The sequence below is a fragment of the Dromaius novaehollandiae genome, chromosome 5 (assembly GCF_036370855.1).
Source record: "Dromaius novaehollandiae isolate bDroNov1 chromosome 5, bDroNov1.hap1, whole genome shotgun sequence".
Taxonomy (NCBI): domain Eukaryota; kingdom Metazoa; phylum Chordata; class Aves; order Casuariiformes; family Dromaiidae; genus Dromaius; species Dromaius novaehollandiae.
Window position 1 is genome coordinate 7,468,957 of NC_088102.1, and position 22,848 is coordinate 7,491,804.

The 22,848-nt window shown below is 38.1% G+C and overlaps 1 protein-coding gene across 1 annotated transcript in view; it reads right to left on the reverse strand.

Moving 5' to 3' along the window:
* Positions 1-16,753: 16,753 nt before the first annotated feature.
* C5H14orf39 (chromosome 5 C14orf39 homolog) overlaps positions 16,754-22,848 on the reverse strand; it is a 31,755-nt gene continuing 25,660 nt past the window's right edge. The window contains exons 12-17 of the mRNA XM_026114268.2: positions 22,743-22,807; positions 21,604-21,674; positions 20,339-20,496; positions 19,677-19,812; positions 18,151-18,208; positions 16,754-16,956 (exon numbers count right to left, since the gene is read on the reverse strand). Of these exons, the coding sequence (XP_025970053.2) occupies positions 16,754-16,956; positions 18,151-18,208; positions 19,677-19,812; positions 20,339-20,496; positions 21,604-21,674; positions 22,743-22,807 (691 nt within the window). The remainder of the gene's footprint in view (positions 16,957-18,150; positions 18,209-19,676; positions 19,813-20,338; positions 20,497-21,603; positions 21,675-22,742; positions 22,808-22,848) is intronic.

A 22,848-nucleotide genomic window follows, 5' to 3' on the forward strand; every position in this document is an offset into this window, starting at 1 on the left:
GTGTCACTGGGCCTCCATAAGGACAAAAGAAGGCAAAGGAGCTTTGATTCCAGAAGGAGAGGAGAAACCCTGAACCTTAACACCATGATAAGCAACAGGAGGAACCGCACATCTGAATGGCCTGGCAAAGCCACATTTGAAAGGAGGAAAACAGAAAAGGGTATAAAGGTAATTGGAAGACCTTAAGCTTGTAACCAATACAGATTTGTGAAATAAGACAGTTCTTCTGAGTTAACATATAAGCCGAGAAAAAAATAAAGCCAAGGGAAGATATAATTTTCAGTATACACTGAAGTTAATTAATACATTTTTTGCCTTTATGTGTTCAGGTATTTGAAATTATATTTGAAATTCATTGCAATGTCTTTGTTTCAGCTCCTCTCTGGCCAGAGACGGTCCTTTGTGATCACTGAGTATTTACTGCTAGAGAATTATTCACTGGATTAAACTGCACGTACAGTGAAACATCCTCATCAGCCCTGACCTGCCTGAGTCCCTCTGCAATTGCAGCACAAATCCCCAAGCAGGAGAACTTGAAGTACCTTTTCTGGACACAGAGGCCCTGTTTCAGAGGACACGTGCGGTGCCTGTGACCAAGGAGGGGTGCCAGGCCTCAGCCAACCACACGCTCAGAAGTGGTGTCAAGGGAGGTAGTTCTGGCTAAAACTGAGTCACTTAAAATGTCAGCATTCGTGGGCGCTCTCCACTTTACTCAGCACTGCACGTATCACTGGAGACGAGCATCTCAGTGAAAGCATCCACGAACAGAGTAAGCTGAGGGCTCACAATGACACAGCTTCTTCAGGGACACTTTCTGTTCATTTTGCAACAAAAGCCCAGCTCGTTTTATGCGGTGTTGAGTCTCTTTCAGAAGCTTTTTGAAGCAAGGCGTGTGGCTCAAGTTAATTCTGTTCTTGGCTCTGCAGTAATCCCAGCAAGGAGAATTATTTCCTGAGTATCCATCACACATGGTGACAACTATTTTTGAGTGGTCACTGAGTCCCTAACACCTGGGTATCACCTGGTAGATGCAGCTACCGGAACCCAAATGACTGACAACTAAGCTTCCAGCAAAAAAAATCCAAGTTTATTTTTCTTCATCAAAGTGATTATTGATTGGCTTAAGGCAAAGCTGTTGACTAACCATATGGGGATGTCTGTTATACGATTGGATTAGCATCTGCGTCTAACTGCGCTCCATCTCCATCTTGGGGATCAATAGAAGATGAGGGTGATAAAGAATGATTAGCCTTGTAGCTTCATTGTATGTTGTAATTCTTCAGCCATATAGAAAAAAAATTGAGAAACTAATCAGGAGATTTAGAAAAATATCTATTATCCCTAGAAAAGCCATTCCTTCATTTCCCAAGCTGAGGGAATATTCAGCAGTAATCAGCAATATAGTAACAGCAAACATACCTCTTTATATAATTTAACTCTTCTGTTTTAGAGGCTGCCTCTACTGTTTAGAAGATGCAGAATTTTAAATATTTTAACTGTAACTTTACTTTGGTCTAATTCTCTGTCAATTTTACAAGCAATTTCTTTCTTAAGGGATGGGAAGAATGCTTTTCTCTTGTGAAAATACAAATTCATGACGACATTCTAAAGTTTTCTCTATATTTTTTCAAAAATATATTATCTTTCCTTCGTTCTGTTTTTAGAACATAGCATAGGGCTGGTTCATTCTGCTTTGAAATTAATGTGAAAAATGGATTTTAATACGAAAGAACCCCCTATCTCCCAATATAAGAAAAGGCTTGGGTTACTAATCCCTATTACCAGGAGCAGATGCTGATTGTCCTATTAATCAAAGCGAATCATTAGGCATTAATTACACTTAGTAACAGAATAATTGCTTGGTTTACCTAAACTGTGATAGGAATGTTTTTTTTCTCCCTGAGTAGGATAAGCTTGTTTAAATTATGTCATGTGCATACTCACAAAACATAATGAAAGTAAATCAAAATCCACCATAATCAGGTTTGTTTTGCTCGTGGAAGAGGTGAGTCAATCTTCGAAACAATGTCAGCGGCTTGATGTACACAATCTAAGAAACGATCAGCTTCAAGTACAGCTTGCAGAGGGAAAGATTGTTATGATATAGGAGAGGGAAAATAGTCAATAAATCTTATATCTTAATTGTTGCAAGTACTGGCTACTGTTTTGGGGTTTTTTTTTTTCCTGCTTTCCTCAGCTGCAGTTTGAACACTGGATGTTCAGCCCTTCCATTGCAGTATAAACAGATATAAGCATATACACTCTGCCTGGACTCCAGGGACAAAAGGGGCCCTTTCTGTCCATCTGGTGCTGGAAAGAAATGTTGGTGCCATTAGTGAAAACATCCCATTGAATTGTGTTGGCTTTTCCTGCCCGTATGTATCCCTCCCCTTAGGAAGGCTGTGTCTTTCTCTGCAAAAGCAAGACTATGTCCCTGGTGAATGAAAAAAAATTATGTTCTCAGCCAAAACTTAGTATCTTTTTCACCAGGTTTATATTTTAATTTCTTGCAGCAAATTGCCCAGCACAGTTTTGCTGTGTTTATTACCTACAGACTGTCCTGTAGATGTCTGAAATTTCAGATACGGCAACTTTCTTTTGAGTACCCTGATAAGGCATGAGTTTTTTTTCATTCTCATTTCAAAGAAAAGAAAAAGAGAGATATGTAAGCAGCCAGGATCCCAGGAGATGAACCTAGTACTTCTGTTGCCTTCCTCATAAAGACCCTTTCAGGCCTTTTTAAACAACTGACCTTAAAAAGATAAAATGTAGAAGCCCGTGTAATAGATAAAGTCTCAGAAGCTCATCTTTGCCCTTGCAACCCAATAGAGCTGGTAAGAAACATGTTGTCAGGGGTAAGTTGAAATGTCCCGGGCTGTCAGGGATTCGCATTTCCCTAGCCAAGCGCAGCAGCCGTCTTGCTAGCCGTGATCAGAGGACACTATTTGCTCAGAGGACACTTGCTGTGATGATCAGAGGACACGCTTTCTCTCTTGAAGAGCAAACGGGAGCAGCACTCGGAGCAGGCAGCTCAGAGCAAGCTCCATGCTGGCCTAAGCATGCATATGTTTCTGATAAATACTGATTCTTGTGAGAAATTAAAACATTTCTCATGATGCCGGTCAAGCAAGATATGAAAAGAGCCATCACCAGCTGGAATATCTGCTTTTCCATTGGCACTGAAAGCTTTATCAAATCCGGTCAGTGCCACGGACCTGACTTCTCAGACTGTCATTTCAGAGTTTGCATTTTGTATGCTGTAAAAAACATTATGTTTAATTACTTGACATAAATGTTTCAACTGACCCCAGACATTTGTGAACCATTTTCCTCATGAAAAACTCTCTTCCTCACTACAGAAGAAAGGTCGGTTTCAAAATGTCAATGCTTCTCACAAAAGCTTCCGACTCCTGTACAGCTTCAGTCACAGGTTTGGGTGGCAGTGGACCAAATCAGTGCCCTGGATGCTCTTTTCTAGCACTGTGTCCCTGGGTGTTTGCACCACAGAGTCAGTGTGAACACTGTGTGTAGCGAGGGCTACAGTACAGCAGTATCAGCCACGCGGAGAAATGATGTTTTCAGATGTTTTCTTCTGAAAAGAAATGTGCAGCGGCAGTTACAAAATCCGCTGTCACGCCAGAGGCAGGAACGGCTTTTGCAAATTACATTATGAGTCATGGTTATGTACTACTAATATTATCATTTAGCTTTATTAGAATAGTTACTGCATGTTCAGACAGAGACTGTAACCTTTTTGTGTGAGGCACTCAGTTCCTGCACAGTAAGGGCTAATCATGCCCTGTTCAGTTTGCAATCTAGACAACCAAAAGATATGAGGAACTCAATATAACAACTGAAGTTAAGTGAAATTAAAGAAAAGTTAGATTTTTTTCCCTATTGTTCAGTCTAATAAAAATATTATCTCCTCTTAAAGACCTTATTGCTCTTAAAAATAATGATGATGATGATAAGATCACTATTAATGTTAATTTTTACCCATTGAGAAAGGAGGTACAGGTAAACTAGTGACTTGCCAGAGACTGAGAGGAAGCTTGTGACAGAGCTGAGGGACAAATCCACCTCCCTAGAGACTAAGTCTAACGAAACAAGTACATTTGGAGTTTGGCCATTGGTCTCAACAGAATAGGACAGGCCCCAGAAGTGGGAACACTGCCCTTATGGCTGTTCTACTTACATATTTATTCAATGACACTGATAGACAAGGACATTGGCTTCTTTAACATATGTACGTTAATTCAGCGTTTTTTTTAATATCTGCACTAGCACCAGACCTTCTTATATCAACATGTGCTTCAGGAAGTGAGAAGGTGATGACCGAGGTGTGTAAGTAACCGTGAACGTATTGCTGCTAATTTGTGTATGTGAGTCTGTGTTTATACATACTCAGTTTGTAAAGATAATTCTCTTGCTGAACATGCAATGCCTGAGCAGGCAGGTCTGTCAGCCATAGGAGCGTGTGGATGGTACTGAAACCACACCACAAGTATTGGCAAGAGGAAAAAAGCTGAAGCAACATGTACTTTGCCATTGCTGACTTTGCAAGACTTGGAGACAGTATTAGGAATGTAACCAGATTCAGTTAACACTAGCCGCATTATTAAACAAACTCATATGATAAATATTGCTGCTTTTGGAAAGCTCTGTCAGCAAATTCATTTCTTAAACTCAGCTGGTACCTACAGCTGTAACAAGGAGATAAGGAAGTGAACTCTGAGTCCAAAAGATTAGCTCCATCCGTTACGAAAGATCCCACACTCAGCGACACACATATCCTTCATAGTGGTGCTCTGAAAGTCCTGGCATTCCTAACAGTATGTCCAAAATCTGGCCAAACAGGAGTCCTGTTCCAGTAGTGTGCAAGCAGCTGAGATGCAGAAACCAGTTTTAGCAGAGTCTGTCAGCCTGGAGCAATACCTAGATTAAGCGCAGCCAACTTCGCAAATGAAGACAGACGGTTTTGGCATGTTCAGGTCAAAAATGCAGCCCGAAGAGCCCCGGCATTCCCAAATAATGAGTCATGCTGTAAGCAAACACACAGTGAAAAGATACTTTATGCAGGGGTCACAGAGGGCTGGTGCACGAGGAGCGTATGCCAGGCCTGGCACTGAATACAAAGGAGAAGTTACATAAGTAGGAGCACAGAGATGCTTTGAAATTCCCGTATCGGGCTTTCCGAGTTGCCATTCTTTGCTGCTCTCCATGTCAGCAACAGTTCTGCTCTCTGAGGAGCAGACCTGAGTCTGCCTTCAGATCACTGCCCTCCTAAGTTGATGTAACCAGCTATTGAGGTATGAACAATAAGCAGTAAAAGCAGTGAAAAAGCCCTAGCAGTAGCAGGACATACCCTGGGTGTACTGCCCAGCTTCCACTGGAGCCAGCACACAGTGGGGAGAAGATACTGATGAGGTGAAACATTGGACCAAAGAAAAATGACTCAGCCGGAATTAACAGGATCCATTTGGGGACCTATTTTTCCACCCAGTGCTCCTTCTTCACAGTTCTTGATCCTGTTCCGCTATCCTGCCCTTTTGCGTTTCTCTCTCTGGTTTCCTGCTTGTCCTTCCCTGCTTCAAACCTCTGTTTAAATGCCCCATCCTTTCGCTTTGCACATGCCCTGCGCTCTGCTCCAGATCTTATGACACGTGCATTAACCAGCCTATTGCATCTGGCTAGCTGATACCATCAGCATCTTGAGGACTTACCAGTAACGATCTGGGGATGGCACTAACGGGTTCAGTGAGTCACATCTACTTCCCCAAATTTATTTTCTCTCACAGCGTACTAATGCAGGGGTAGAAAATTGAGGACTGGGGGCCTGAAATGGAGGCCAAAACCTGCCTATCTGCATGTTCACTCTGGCTTCAGTCTCACTGTTGCTGGAGGCTGAGTGACGGCAGCACACGGCCCTGTGTTTTTCACAGGATGCTGTGCACATCTGTGTCATGCTGTGTATAATGTAATACAAACAGAATTGCCAGGGATTAAGGGTTTGTTTCTGCTCCTAACTAAAATAAATGGCAAAATCCCAATTGACTTTGGCAATATGAAATCAGGCCTTGAATGACCCATCATTGACATTTGTAAGAATCTTCCCAAACGCAAGATGTCTCGGATACGATTTGCAGAGCCATATGGACGGCCTTCTTTCACCTCCCGCAACAGCTGCCAGAAGCTGTAGTTCTGCCTCTGGTAATGACAATAAAAATAACTCCAATAGAGATGGTATTTACTATAAGAAAAATAAGGCCAGATTCCCAGGCCATTTCCCTGATATAATGCCGTTGACTGTAGTATCTTTATGCTGACTTAACTGCATATGGGCTGCTGCTGCACAAAAGTGATATAATGAATCATGCTAAATGCTGAGCTATATACATTTATGCATGGATTTACCTTACTGTTCTTGAATCTGGTTCTGAAAGCGCTGGAGTGTGCAGGCACTGACTAATTCTACCTAGAGTCTTGCATACAGTCTGTAGATAACAAGGAAAAAGTGTGTCATATCTGTGGCACTAATTGTCAGTCTGTCTCTGATACCGAAGGTTTTCTCCGTGACATTATTCATCTTGCTATTTGTCTCTCTTACCCTCATCAGATTTATTCTTTCATCATCTTTATAGACTGACATACACTTGAAAGGACATTCAACACTTTGAAAGCTGCTGTTTTTCAGGTTTTATAAATTTCTCCCAGCTTAAGTTCTCGATGACAACTCTGCTCAGAGCACGACTTGTCAGTAACATTGATCTAGTGGAAATGGCCCAGTTTGAATTTGGTGCATGATGCATTTCCAAGACATCCTAACAAAACCTGGCCAGGAAGAGGAAGTCTGTCTTAATTGCAGCCATCACAGTTTTCAAATCGCAAATATTTCTTTTAAGGCATTTTTTTCCCATTGCAAATGCTATGAAACTAGCAGAGAAAATTATTTTTTTTTATTTTTATTTTTTAGTTTTTGCTTTCCTTATAGTGAGTACTACAGGCTTGACAGAGCGGACTGACTGGTATTGAGAGGGCCTATGCAACCTTAACTCTTACTGGCATCCCTGGAAATCCAAGGTGCTTAGCACTTGTGGGAAGCACTCAGCATTTTCATCACCAGTCTATCATTGTCTGCCCAGTCTATTTAAATTGGAAAACCTTTAAGGTCTGGACTCTCTCTCATTGTGCCTAACACAATGCAGTCCTAAATAAAGCTGCGCCCTGTGGGCACTCCTGTAGTATGAGTGGTAATTGCTACATAGGTCTCCTAGCTGTAACTACAAAGAAATCCAGATGCAGGTTTGCCTTTACTGTTTAAGGGAAAACAGGAAGGATTGCTCCCAAATTAATCCTTTGAGTCTCCTGCCACAGCACTAGTGACGTTTTCCCAGCTAGGAATATTTATGCCAAGTTTATCCAATTCTCATATACACTGAATAAGAAAGGCAACCTACTTTTTATTTAGGAGTAGCTGACTGAATAAAACTAGGCTTTGGTCCAATATTACAGAGTTTCTGAAACTTCAGCAATATTATCAAAATATTTAGCAGTGCTTTGGTGTTTTCTTTTGCCGATATCAATGTCAACACTGGTCATACTGTGTAGCTCCCCACAGCTACATTGCAATTACATTGTAATGCAGCTATATGTTTTGGTACCTAATTACCATTTAGTCATATGAGTGGAGAGTTAATTATATGACCTCAATATTTAAACTTTGCCTTTCTCTCCATTTTTTTTAATCCTGCTGCATTAATTAAACTATATTCATGCTAAAACTCTCAAAGATATAGTTAACCTTCTAGTTATAAAGATTAGTGTTTCACTTAGAGAGATCAGAGGTATAGTTAAAGGCTAACTGTATGGATCACTGTTATAAAACTACGATAGCATCAGTCACTGAACTGTGATATGTAACAAAACCAGCTAATAGAAGCACACATTTGTTATCCATTACTGTTCATAAATCACATAAACAACCCCCTATTAATTGGAGAGGGTTTTTTTTAAACAATCTTCCCTCCAAATTTTTTAGTTTGTCAGAGTTGATAGATTTGCCGATAAGTGATACACTAACATTTATTATCTAACATCTATTATCTTCTTTGTGCAATAAGATTACCATAAAGAAAATGCTGATAGTTGGTCGGTGAATTTGGGCAAGACATTTAAACCAGCATTTCCAAAATGAATGTTTACAGCTAAATACATACATTCATAATTCTGCACCAAAATTCATGGTGCATTTCTCATCAGCTTATTTTGTTAGGTGTCTAAAAATTGATTTAGTTGTTTAACATTAGGCAACTGTACTGACATTTTCAACAATAACTCTTTCTACTTCAGTTTTGTCTTCTGTGAAATGGAAATACCTTCTTCCACTCAGGAACTTGCAAAGGTAATAAATATTTCCAAAACATGAGAAGTTTTCAAAAGAAATGTTGAGAATGACATTTTCATCTTCCTTGCTTTATTACTGCAAAAAAATATTTTCTGAAGTTGTTCTGCACAACTTAACAAGTCCTAAGAATGTGACCAAGCCTGAATTATAAGTCCATGACAACTGATTGCTGAGCTCCAAAAGCAGGAGAGAGCCATTTGCTGATCCCAACTTCATTTTGTAATTTACAAAGACAATATATAAGCACTGACCATCAGCTGTCAGTCCTGATATGATGGTAATAACAGATAACTTAACTATTTCTGAAGCTCTGGAAGAAATCACTAACCCAGCAGCACTCCCTTGTCAAAAACATCACCATAACTGACAATGTAAGCCACAAAAGACAGAAAACAGAAATCCAAATCATTATTTTACTTTATGCCAATACTTGCAAATGATAAAAGTGCTCTGCCCAGCCTTTGACAACCCACTTTATTCCAGTAGTGTCAGCTCCAATAAAACTCAACAAAGGGAACTGAAATACATGCAGAATCCACTGGAGCATCTTTCTGTTTCTGTTTTGTGATATAAAATGGTCTGTATTAAAATATTGACGCTACAATATGTGAGCTTGCTGCTATAAACCTGCAAAGTGGAGCATAATGCTGCCAGCTGTGTGCTGTTGAGAAAGTGCGATTTACATACTGGAAAAGACTTATGCCTCAACCCTTGGCACTTGCTTTGCATCATAGAGATGACACTCTCCAAGTGCCAAAATAACACTAAGGCAATTTGGGCGAGATAGGAATGCTTCTGTTTTAGAACAGCTATGCCTTTCTCTTTCTCCAAAATCACATGGGGACATGAGCAGAAGGTATGCATGAATCTACCACATCCCAGTCCCTGGTTATTATAATGTCAGAAGCAGTCCAGGTAACCTGGAGCGAATTCACAGATGCTTTTATCTATGAAGGTAGCTGATCTGTATCTGATCATTCCACTGTCGTATTTCTGATTTCTCAAAAAAGACACTCTTGTGGTCCCTTGATGCTAGCACAAAAAGCTCTTGCCTACCATTAATCTTCTCAAATCTTTTACATGGATGTGGCCCTTGGGAATGTTACTATTGACAGCTATGCAGATAACTGTCCTTTACATACCCACAGATGGTCCGGTGGTACAAGCAGTAGCAATAGACTGAACAGGAGATCTGAGCTGACATTCCTGCTTGCTGGGGACTTCCTGCAGGACCTTCAGCAATCCAAACCCAAGCTCAGTTCCTCGTTATGTTATTGAGAATTGTGCAATGCTCAATGACTGTGATAGTGTGGCCATATAATTACCTATAGCAGATCCATAATTTCAACGCAACACAAGACAGGTTGTTCAAGTGTCCTACTGGTGTGCGCCAAGAATGTCTCAGGATTACTTAAAAGATCAGTGTGAACAATTTTCCATGTCCATGAAATTATTGGCTTTTTTACCAATTCTTAAAAAAAAGTCACAATTACAATTGGTAATTTTGATACAGCTCTGTCTAGAATGGATGATGACACTACATTCTTATCACTTATGACACCAGGCATTTGGCAGTTAAAATTTTGATCACTACTACCCTACATTAATTTGCAGTTGGAAAACTAGAAATACAAGCTCATGCAACAACAACAGCAAAACCCCACAAAATGTAGAGCCACCTTCATAGCTTTTAGTTATTTGAAGTCACGTTAAAAGAGAAAATCTATCCAACACAGTTTTTGCAATCAGAATGTTTCCCTTGTGCTAGCAAAAAACCTGCCTATCTTGCGAAACCTGGTAAGAGCACAATCCAAGGTAAAGTGGAAGTTTACATGAAGTAATGACCTGCTTCTTAGAATCAGCTTCTTTTGAGTGCTCTGGAATGGATGAACAACTTGGATTTAAAAGCACCTCTGAAGTTCAGTGTTGAAGTTTTCAGCGTAATCTGTTTTTTACATCTCTTTTACCAAAACCCTATGGCTCTTTGGCCTCTGACGATGATTCGTAAGTATTAGTTCACCGTGGTGTAGGAATTGAGCTTGCCCTGCACAGAAGGACAAACACAACTTTTAGTTGAAAATGCAATTTTTCTGGAACTGGAAAAAGTCTAAGCCGTGTTCTGCATCTCTCTTCTTGGAAAACAACATCAGTGGCAAGCAATGGGGTGTGCAATGAGCATAGGTGGTCAGGGCCTTAGCTTAGACATTTTCATGTCTAAGATGGCATGGGTAGTAAATTGGAATATTTTTGAGAGCCTCTTCCAGCTGTGAGGGAGAAACAGAAATAGGCAGCTGCATATGATAACTCCTTCAGTATAAGTATCAATGAGAAACATGACTGGTCAAGTGTTTGGGGTAAGATTTCCAAGGCAAAAATCATTCTGAAGCATGTACTGCATCAGGTGACATCTGTCTACCCATATGGCATGACTTGAAATTGTGGTACACACTGGTCCTGCTTTGGGAAATGGCTAGAATGCTTCAAAGGCTTGGAACCTCCCTGAAATGTAATGGAAATATTACTTACAACAGACGTCGTGGGTAACCGTAAGAAACATTTTCTAATCACTTCTACTGATACCCATAGCTTCTGGACATGAGCTCTCTGCAGCTGTGTTAGCAATCAGTATCACTGATCACAGCATCATGCGTTTTGTGGAAATAGTACAACTAGCCAAACATGTGCCTCAAGAGAAAGAGAAAAAGCAGCAAGAGCCCAGAGTTAGCTCAAGGCAGTCCTACTCCAGCAGAAGGGAGCAGAGAAGAACTGCAAGCTCCAAACTGAGATTCCATACGGACTGTCAACTACCAAGTTTCCCACCAGTCATAACATCTGGTTCCCTACTAGCCAGAACTTTTATCACTTAGCCCTAGGCTTCTTTCCCTGATTTTCTGTAACTCTGATCTCAAAGGTTTTTGGAATACAGTGCTGTGAAATAATTTTGTAGATTGTGAAACAACATGGAATAAAGTTTATGTTATTAAAATATTTGATGTTAGTTCTCCTAGAAGATCATAACAATCAAATTATTTGCCTGTTGTATATGTTTAAACATTTTTTAACATTGAACTGTCCATCTTCTGATATTTTCTTTTATACCCATCGAGTAGCATCTGTAATCTGAAATTAGTAGCATCTATAATCTGAAATATAGGCTGTATATTATTATTAGTGAATACAGTTGATTACTGAAAAGAAGAAAATCTAGGACACAGCAAGGTGGGAGGAAGAACTTACCTTCTCGAAGGTAATGTGTTACAAGTGCTAAAAAGAGCATCATCTTCACATCAAATCAAGCAAGGTACAGTATTCAAGACACAACGTGCCAAGAGGCAATTTCTCGGCAAGATGTTAGCATCAGAACACAAAGTGATGTGTCTGGAAGCAGAACTGCTGAGCTGCAAACAACCTGGGTGTGAGTCAGAGAATATTAGGACAGTGCCTGTCCACCAGGAATACAGACTTGATTGCATGTGACTTGTGTCAACTCTGGAGACATCAAGAGCAGAACATAAAAGCAAGGCAACGGAGATATTTCTAAATGAGCCATTCAGCCTCTAAGGCAACTAATCTGGCAACAACTCAGGTTTTGAGAGAAAAAGTAAATATTCCAGGTTTGTGATCCATGGTTACAGCTTTCACTCATTTTTTTTCAAGAAGATGATCACTGAAACATCACGTTTTAAATTATTAAAAACCAGAATCATCCCTTTTAGTTTAGCCCGTAACTGTGAAACCAGAATCCACTTGCCTGTTCAGGCTCATTAGTGTCTTTGGAGCCTAATGACCCACTCAGCTGCAGTAAATGAAAAACTAATCCTTATTTTATGCCATTGGCCGAAAAGGATTAACCAACTCTTGCTACCCATGCAATCAGCCTTGCAGTGGGGAGATTACTACCTCTAATACTGTAAGTCTACACATTCCAATCTGTTACAATAAGTAGCACTTAAAGCTTATTTCCTTGACATGCTTAAGCGTATTAACGCTGTAGTATAAGATTGTTTTCTTATGATGCAATGATTCTTCTACCACTGCCCCAAAGTCTGCATTTACCCACACATATTTAGGCTGCCACTTTACTTCCAACATGAAGTTTTAATTATGTTCACAATCTTGAAATAAGAAATGAAACAGAGATGTATCTTTACCTACGGCCCAAGTTTGCCAGGCAACCATGTACAGAATTTCCGTGGAGTTATATAGAGATATTTTTTGGACTGTATGGAAAGACTGCAACTCAGACTGAAACAGTTGCAACTGAAACCACGGTTTTAATGAACTGTTTGATTTTTAAAGTTCCAGGTGATATTTTTTCATCCTAAACTTAATCTTAATGAGTAGCTAAAAATACACCCACTACTTACATTCAGCGTTCTCTAATTAACACTGTGTGTTGTAACTCAGCTTCATAACAGTTGCATCACTGCACTTCTTCCCACCCAGAATTCTGGTTGCTCTGACTATTTTACATATAAAATGAGTGACCAGCCATGTGAGATGAGTGTATCGTGTGACCTTATATATAAATTTTTTTCACATGATTGCATCATTAAAAAATGAATATGGTAAAGAACCAATTTTAACAGTACGATATGCACTGAACCTTTTTTCTGATGTAAAATTGAGGAGCTCTTGTGTTTTTATCACCTTAAGCATTATTTATAACAGCAGAATAAAAATCCTCCTACAGAATGGTAAGATGTGCATGTGTTTGATATTGATAGACTTAGCCATGAAGTTACAGAAAACAACCGAATTGCTCTAAATTGGGAAACCTGATTTTTGAGTGAAAACAGTTTGATGAGTATCTAATTTTCCATCAAAGGTGTTGTGTGCAGCAGTAAAACAGGATTACATTAGAATAAATGCTATATCCCACAAGTGCTGGAAGTCATTCCAATAGTCTTTACCTGATAGTTTAAAAATTTTTTTTTTAGCCTCAAACCTGTCCATCTGTTGCTTATTTGTTACCCAAATATCCTGGACTGTTTATAAGCATGCTTTATGTTTGTGTATCAGTAAAATTACCAGTAAAATAGTTGATATGGTCCTTGTTAAATAAGACCTTACAAATTATAATGAAATTCCCAGTATTATGATGCTTCTAACTGAAAAAATGCTACACAACTATAGGGCTCTTTGTGGAAAAATAATTTTTGGAGGGTAGTGGGATTTTTCCTCTTAACTCCTTTGCCATACTTTGTATATATATATATATATATATATATATATTTTAACTGTGGGATAAAAATAAGTATTTTGTAAATGGAAATCTCCTACGAACAGTAAAGCAAATATGGAGAAATGCTCTTTCTGTTATTTCTAATCAGAAAAATAACATTCCAGTATAGGTATTATTTCTCTGAGACAAAGATACCTGAGGCATCAGTGTCTTCCTCCTGGCAGCAGCAGGTGACTAGTGTTTAAAAATGGTACTCAACAAATTCAAAAACAAACAGCTTTATCCAAATATCATGATATTCCCTACCATTTTGATGATCTAGTATATGTAACCAGCACTGATCCATAGTCTTCTATAATACTGGGCAGCACACTAGCTCTTATGAGGAATTTTCATGTGAAACAATATTCAGGCAAAAATGCCGTTAAAAAATAAGATGGTCAATAAAGATAGCAGTCTCCTGAATAAACATTTGCCTTCCGATTAGGATACTCATATGAGATTCAAAGGACATTCAAAGTCAAATTCCTGCTCTGCTTATTTAGAACAGGGATTTTTTTTCTTATTCTTTTATTATCTCATCACTGAGTTATGAACCTGAACTCTGTTTTACTAGATATAATACAGGGACAGAACAAAAAGACAACCCCAGCCTCCAAGAGTTTACAGTTCAAGTATAAAGTATAACCATATTATCACTTTGGAGACAGCTGCACTGCTTTTAAGGGATTACAGCTCCCCAGCTGCCCATCGCTATCCCTCTGCTGGAGGTTATGGTCTCTAGCTAAGTTGTAGTATGCATGTGCTACCTGTTTCTCATCTACTGGAGTTCAGAGCCAACTGAGCTAGTTTTCTTTGCCTTCAGCCATGATACAAATCAAGATTGTCCACTGAGGAATGAGGAACAAGCACACAATCCATTTACCATATCCGCACCATGGGGGTAATAATGTCAAACAACAAGTGGTAATGAAAAAATAGCACTCTATTCTCAAACATTGACAAAGCTACATTGACAAAGAGGATCTCTGCTTACACTTTCAGACAGGAGATGGACATAGTCAAGTGTGTATGTAAAGGACAGAACAAAACAAAACTGGTCACTGTGACGGGTTTCAGTCTCAGCAATCCAACAACATAACTGCTATTGATTTTATAGGCATTATAAGAAAGAATCACTTTAAGGCAGAATTTGACAGATACCAGTAAAGTAGCTCAGTGAGCATTTATAAGCAGCTTCTCCTAACCATATGTCACAGCATGAACATCTCTCAGAGCTCATAAAATCATCCCAAACACTGGGTAGTGCCTTTTCTGCAGTAGTTTTCTCTTTACTGTTATTCATCAAGTTATCCAATTTGTGTATGTAATCATCCAACAAGATCTTGGACTATGGTTTCTCCCACTCCAGCCAGCAGCTTTGACTACTGGACTATAAAGGTCAGAGACAAGGATGACACAATTCATCAGATGACAGGAAATGAAGGTTCAGTTATGGAATAACTAAGCTAATAAAATTGCACTTTCTAGCCTTCTAAATTATCTCAGAAGAATATCTGTCAGTAGCATACCCTAAAACATGACCCAAAAAACTTAAGTCAGCTCTCAAATTTGCCTACAGCTTAAGTGTTCAGATGTCCAGGTATGCAGTAGATTAGAAAAGCTGTTTAAAATAGATGAGCAGATAAATAAAGTCCACCAAAGCCATGTGTCCCACTTCTTATTTGCTGGATCTCAGCAGCACTTCAGTTAGGCTTCCTGAATCTTTCTTTGGAATCCTTCAAAAATACCCAACTTTCACCATTCTCGAAGCACAAGAATTTAAGGAGAAGCTGGGCTGCATAAAGATGGTCCTATGGCATTTAGGGGTTTGGCAGATAGAAGAAGCTGTGACATAGATAACTGAGCTCTTGGTCACTCAGGGCTTTGCAGGTCAGCAAAGGGAAAGGGGACTCTACTCCTCTTAGGGCTCTGTTGACAGTTCATTGGCAGACTGTGCAGACTACAGTGGTAGGATGTGGTAGGATGTTTTTCATCAGCCTGTCCCACTCGCTCCAAGTGCCCCTCTGTCTAGTTTATGTACTCGAAATGTTTTTTTGTGAAGTTTGGTGAGTGATGTGGTCTCCCCTTTATTTGCTCTGCTTACCTTCCAGCATCTTGCTTTCTCGTTGTCAAGGGTAATCCCTCTTTATGGTAAGTGACTGAGAAACAGAATTCCCTTATTAACTTCAAAAAGACTTTCAAAAATTAATAATCTGTTTCACATGTAACAGAAAAGATTAACTCAAAAATGATCTAGTAGCTGCTTTAAATGCCATAACTCTGAAACTGCTGGTTTTGAAAAATTTACAGTGTACAGTATGGTGGATGGCTCAGAACAGACAGCATTCCTTGTTGAGTAACTGTGATGTTGTCTTCACGGCCAGCCATTCCAGAAGGAAAGCCATTTGTGGAGAACCAATGGATATACCTGTACTGATTACATTTTGACTTTGGAGACTGACTGTTTTTGTATCTTTTTCCAGAAGATACTAGAAAATGTGGAAGGACCTTACTTTGCTTTCAGTGTTTCAAATTTAAAAAAACAGAAGTTGAAATGTCAAGTATTGTAACTACAACATTATTTCACTTTAGATAGTAACAGAACCTTACATAAAATTAACAAAAATGTTTATTTCAAAAACTTTATAAATATTCTGTGTGAAACATATAATTTAACAGATTTAAGAACACTGTATTTAACTCAAATTCAGCTTTGACTGCTGCAGTAAAGTTATTTTTACTAACACTTTCCACACAAGCTATTTATTTTATATCAAAGACTGAGAGCACTCACCTAGAAGTTTAAATGCTCTGTCACAGATATTCAATTAACTCTACATGCTATTGTAAAATGATATTTCTGCTGCTTGTAAGTGCCAATTTAGGGAGAGCGTATCATAACATTCTATGAAAACAACGTATTTAGAAAATAAGTAAGAAAAATAACAGCTGCATCTCAAAGCATGTGTGCTTGATGAACACATGCTCTTGCAGCAACTGCAATAATGTATTCTTACATGAAATGAAAAGAGAAGATGAAATGCTTTGTACTTTAACTTAAGAAACTGAAAACATTTGTCAAGGCTAAGTAGCAAAAGAATTTAAAAGGAAGTCAAAGGTATTCAAAAGAATGTAAATGGCTTTGTATTTTGTACGGAAGAAAGAAAACCTTTCATAGAAGGAGACTGTGATGATCTCTGATCCTGTCCAAATGCAAATGGAAAACTAAAGTCATCTTTTCCATCTCCAAATGCATGAGAAGACGATTCCAGAGGGAAGGGAAAGGCAAATGCATCTTCATTTTCTGATTTCCCAAATAAGCTTCCTATATGGAATACACATTGAATTAATTATTAGATTAAATCTTACTGAAAGAATACTGCATTCAACATAGTATGTTTTTGTAATAATATTGTACTGCCTACATCCTGTTGAGCCTACAGTTGTGTGTTTACTTGTGCATTATAAATGGTGCTTCAGGGAGGGCATTACTAGGAATCTATGTAGAAAGAAGTGTGAAGCACATAAATTATTTATAACAACAGACCACTTCTTGGCGATACCCTGGGTGAAATATTTTGAGTACTAAGCAGCAGAAGTCTTTATTCTTTAGAAGAGAAAGAATTGATACAAAGGTATCAACTTACAGTGTGACAAATAGCTGAAATCTTTTGAGAAAAAAAGGTATAGACATAAAAGCTATTTATACCACCAGTTTTATATTTAATAACACAAAATCCACGCACTTTCCTCTAAAATAGGTATGCATATAACCTTATATTTATCCACTTCAAGAAAGTAGCTTTGCACCTGTAGCACCTCAAAAAAATCACTTTTCTTTTCAATAAAGCCAGGATTTCACACAGAATGTGTAAATACGCACAGCTCACTTAGTATGAGTGGAAGATATGGTTTATTAGGTCTGATTCGCCTCCCTCACTTGTGCTATTTTTACATTGTATGCTTCCACTGGTTTAAATCAGTGAAAGTCAGTTTACCCTCTAGATTTCTCTAACAAAATCGAAACTCTATTTTCATTTTAGTTGAGGGTAAAAAAAACCCCAACAGATGTACTCTTCCAACACTGAACTGGTAGTCTTAAGTGGTATTTACCAAGTACTATAGCTTTTTACATTAAAAGACAGACTTTTATGAATGAGAAAGCTTAGAAAACTTTGATACTATTAAATTTTCTTCTCTCTTGCAGCTCCTCCTAGAGTTTGCTTCAAACACACCTAACACAATCCCTATTTCTTTCACCCCCATTTCATTTTTTCATGACCTCTAGTACATCTGAAGTGCAAAAGACAGGATATGCAGGGAAAGATTTATGCTAGTCAAAATACAAATGCACAGAATAAATCACTGAATTACAAGGTCACAAATCAATATATAATAATTGAACACCCTTTTAGACAAGCAAGGCTGCCTTGTTAAGCAGGATCATTAGCTTGTCAGTCATAAAAGCACAAATAGAAGGGAGCTAGTATATACCAGTGCTTTTCACTTTCAAACTTACCAATATCTTTGTGTGGGGACATGGGGTTTAAGTTTCCTGCAGAATAACTTTCACCTGTCTGAAATGTAACAGTTGTTTTATTTAACAAACGAGACATGAAATATAAGCTCTAATGCTGATATGCAGTAAGTTCATCTGAGATTGGTGAAAAAGATGCTTTCCCAGTGAATGTTCATATCCTCTACAAACTGCATTAAATTTTTTATTTCAGTTCTTAAAGTTGCAAGGCAAACTTTTTGAAGGGAAAGTTTATCATAATATTTGCTTATATCAGCAAACAGAGTCCCTCTGCTCTTCAAAAAGCATCAGTCTAAAAACTGACCAAAACCTGGTCTGATTTTCTGCTGTTTTTTAAACTAAAAAGAATCAAAATAACTTCATTCTGTGAAAACCGCTACGCAGTGAGAGAACTACTCCCTCATGAGTAGGACCTGACAATACCAGAAGGAGTAGCAGTACAACCACTCTTTAGAAATGTTCTTAGGCTAGATTTATAATCAATCCAAAACTCCAGTCCAACTTCAAGCAGTTCCAACTTCAAGCATGCTAGAGGCTGCTAAATTATTGGTTTCTGCTGCTGAGCAGGCACAGAATAACATGGCTTCTGACAGCGCTAGGTGACTTAGCCTGTACTTCATTTCTAAACAGTTCACAAACTGCCCACCAGTCTATTGATCCCCTACATACAGCTCATGCTAGGAGATACCACCAATACATGCCTTGCCAAACACAAAATAAAAGACTTTCTTCTTCCCTCCTCCAACTTCTATCTAGTTACCTCAAGATCTGAGCACACCCCCTGGAGTATGAAATAGTTGGATTCAAATCCCTTATTTGCATCATGGGGTTTGAATCTACATTGCCAGCAAGCCATACCTAACCGCTAACCACTGTGCTCTGACATGCATCTATCCTAAATGACCCAATTATCTATCTATTAGGCCAGGGAGAGTAAAAATGGCACTGTAGTTAGGCAATTTGCAAAGGAAAAGGAAAACCTGTATTCCACTCCCTGTTCCAATTAATCCTCCACTTAAATAAGGCTGCTAACCTTTATTTGCTTTTCAATATTCCTAATAGATACTCCTCTCTTTCTTTCCTCTCTGTTCTGCTTTTTGCGGGGGAAGAAAAACAACATTCTCAAGTAACTGCCCTCCTTCAGAAACACAGCAAGAGGCAGGCTTGGCATGAGAGTTGTGAATTCTGCTAGGGTACCTTAAGTTTTACATTGCAATGCTGAGCCAGAAACCTTTTTGTGAATCTAGTTCACCTATGTATCTGCACAAGAGCCAATCATATGATTGTCCACGTGGGAAAGATCCATGATCAGAAGCCATCTTAGTAGGATTACCAGGTAAGGAGATAAGCATTTTCAAAAGATATCAAATGTAAAATTAAACAGGCTAGTAAAAAAAAAAAATTGATAAAAATATAGTAGGTCTGAAAAACCTCATTCACTGTCAATGCTGCTTTCTTAGCATACTTTGCTTTGTGGAAATTTAATGTTCTTAAGTACTCATTTTTACCTCGTCAGATGAATTTTCTGCCCCAAACACAGAAGAATCAAACAAATTAAAGCCTGGTGACTTCTGGGAGAAGCCCATGAGAGAAAAGAAAGCAGGAGATTTTGGTGTTTCTTCTTCACAACCTAGATTATGAATGCTGTAATGACAAAGGAAGAAACTACATTAATAATTTAAGAAAGTAATGAAGTGGCTTATTTTTTTTTCCTGTCACTTTCTTAAATTCCTACAGCTTCCATCAGTGCTCACTTCTTGCAACGCAGAACAGATAATACTAGTCTGTAAAGAAGTGAAGTGTTCTTACCAATTCCCTTCCTTTCCCCCTCCCCCCACTCCAAGAAAATAGTTTAAGGATAGAAATTGGTCTAAAAAAATATTACTGCAGAAGAAGGCAACAATTTTAGTAAAGGAGCTACAAAGAAGGTTTATCTCTCATTAATTCTGAGTACAGTCCCCTTCTTTCAAAATAGCTTCAAATAGAAATGATACTCCAAGAACAAAATCTAATAAATTATCTAGTATAACTCAGAAAAACTCTGAGTATGTTCAGAAGAACTTTCCAGAGAAGTCTTTCTATAGTATCTTTCAGAAATAAAGGAAATGCTTATACAATAAACATCAATACAACTTTGGTCACAAAATGTAAATAAAAACTGAATTCATACAAGTCAAATGGAGGTGTTTTAGAGAACTGGGTTTTCTTCTCCTTTGAGTTAGGCGATCTTACAAATACAGGTGTTTCAGGTGCTCTTAGAAAAAGTTCATCATTTTCTTCTGCTGTGTCGGGATTATCCTCACCTGACTTATAACATGCATGTACATCCTATTAAAAAGAAACATACAATAATGTTTATGGAATATATAATTTCCCAAAATATCATTAGTCTATTTACCTATAAATATATTCATTATATGCTTTAGGGTTAGTTAGGTATTTTTATTTTCATGAAAAATAAAGGGAATTTAATTACATGCTCACAGTTCCATATTCACCATAGTTACAACTGTAACCTTAGTTTAGATAATTTAAAATGCAATTCTGATTGAAACTATACATGAAAAATTTAATTCCAAAAATAAAGGATCTTGTGGGGTGACTGAAAACACTGATTTTGAATTAAAAAATGTCATTCTAAGTTATGGCTTGGCATAATGCTTTAAGTCACAGTGGAACCCTCTTGATATTCCCTAGTGAAATAAAGGAACATCACCATAAGAATATATTTCAGTTGACTGAGATATTTCCTCTCTCTCAGGAAATGTTAAATGGGAATGTACACTTGAATTCCATGGAGCAATTTCCATCAGACTCAATGTTGTTTTAAAGATATTCTTCGCCATCAATTGCCTGCAGGCATGAGTCTGTAATGAGCCAACCAGAAGACGAGGAGTATCTCAAACTTGATCTTGACATAAACCTGTATATGCAAGGTGTACACACAACTGGCTTGAATACACTGGTGCCATGAGCTTGAACTCACTCAGACACAGTTAATAAAATGGTGCAAATGCAGCCATACAGATTCTGTAGTAACTACAAAGCCTGTTTACTTCAGTTTTGTGGGAGAAGAGTTTCAAATGCAAACAGTTAAAAAAAAGTTCACATGCATCTTAACTCGCATTGATGAAAATGATATCCACCAATTCTATACAAAAACATATTATGTGCATAAGGATAGTTGTCCTAAAACCCACAGTGGTTGAGAGAATATAAAAAGCCACAGAACACCGACATGATCAAGAGCAATGAGCACTGTATTAATAATGACAAAGCACAGACTGGCTTCTCACCTGTTGGGTGCCTTACAATGAGTCACGTTGCCAATTCCTGGGACTTACGTCTTACCAATAGATTAAAATATGTCAAGATAACATATTTGACTGCTCTAAATAAAATAATTACTTATGACATAAGAAATAGTTCACTTACTTGAGGTGTATATGAAGAATCCCTTGACTCATCTTCTGCTTCTTTATCATCACATTTGGCCTCTTGGTTTGCTACACAAACAAGTCAGCACTGCTTGTATCATAACATCATTTTAAATGGATAAATAAAAACTATGTCGTGGAAAAGAATCCTTGAAAAAGATGCACTAATGTGGCACTGGTATTGATAAGGAAGTGTTCTGACTGTGGTTTTCATAACAACCCACTATGTGGCCATTTTCATAATAGTTTCCTCTCATTCAGCCACTTATTCACTATCGTTAAAGTAATGCTTAGGCTGCTTCATATTGTTTGCTATGTTCTTCTAATCTAGATATTGCTGTCTGAGAGTGCTAATACCAGTCAACAGAAACCATGTGAAAACAATATAAAAGGAACATCCATATGAGACTGATGAAGTGTATCTCAAAGAACTGGACAAAAGCCAAGATGGGAAATGAGAATGATATCAGGCTTTCTTCCCTGATTTTCAGGCCATGCAATGTTTCATGCACTATGATCTCAGCTCCTGTGTCTCAGGATGTATAATCAGGATTCTATTTATAAAAAAGGGCTGTAATTTTTGACACAGACCTAAACCGGCAAGATAAGCAGAAAAATATATTTAAACTAAAGCTCAGTGCTTTGTGATTTCAAAATGATAGGTGCATTTGTAACCATTCTGTTTTGTTTCTGTTTCAAAAGTTAACCGTCATTTTTAATAATCTCATTCTGATGCTTCTAGATTCGTAAATTACTTAGTTTATTATCACCCTTTTCTTTGCATTTTCTCATGCCTTTTCTGGGTAGGTTTTCCTACTGAATTTCATTTTATCCCTGCAATTTGAGACTAGAGTGTGAATTCATGAAGGATGCTGGGAGGCTCCTCTCATTAGCACTGGCCAATGCAGAATGCATCCCACATCAGTGGCTACTGCACAGTTCAATCTCCATTTAAATTAGGACTTTGCCTGCCTGCTATACCCACAAGTTTAAACTAACTTATCAAGGTGGAAAAGGAATATAAATGGTAGTCCACCTAATGCCAAAGTTAATATCCTGTATTTTTCTCTTTTAAAATTATTTGATCTGGCATAGAATAACAGCTCATCCTATCAAAAAATGTCAGTGGTACTTTACCTGTTGTTGTATTTTCACTCTCAAACTGTTGATTAGGAGTCATCTGCTTTGGAGGAATCAGCTGCCTAAAACACAAAAATAACACTACTGCTTGTCTGAATGGTGA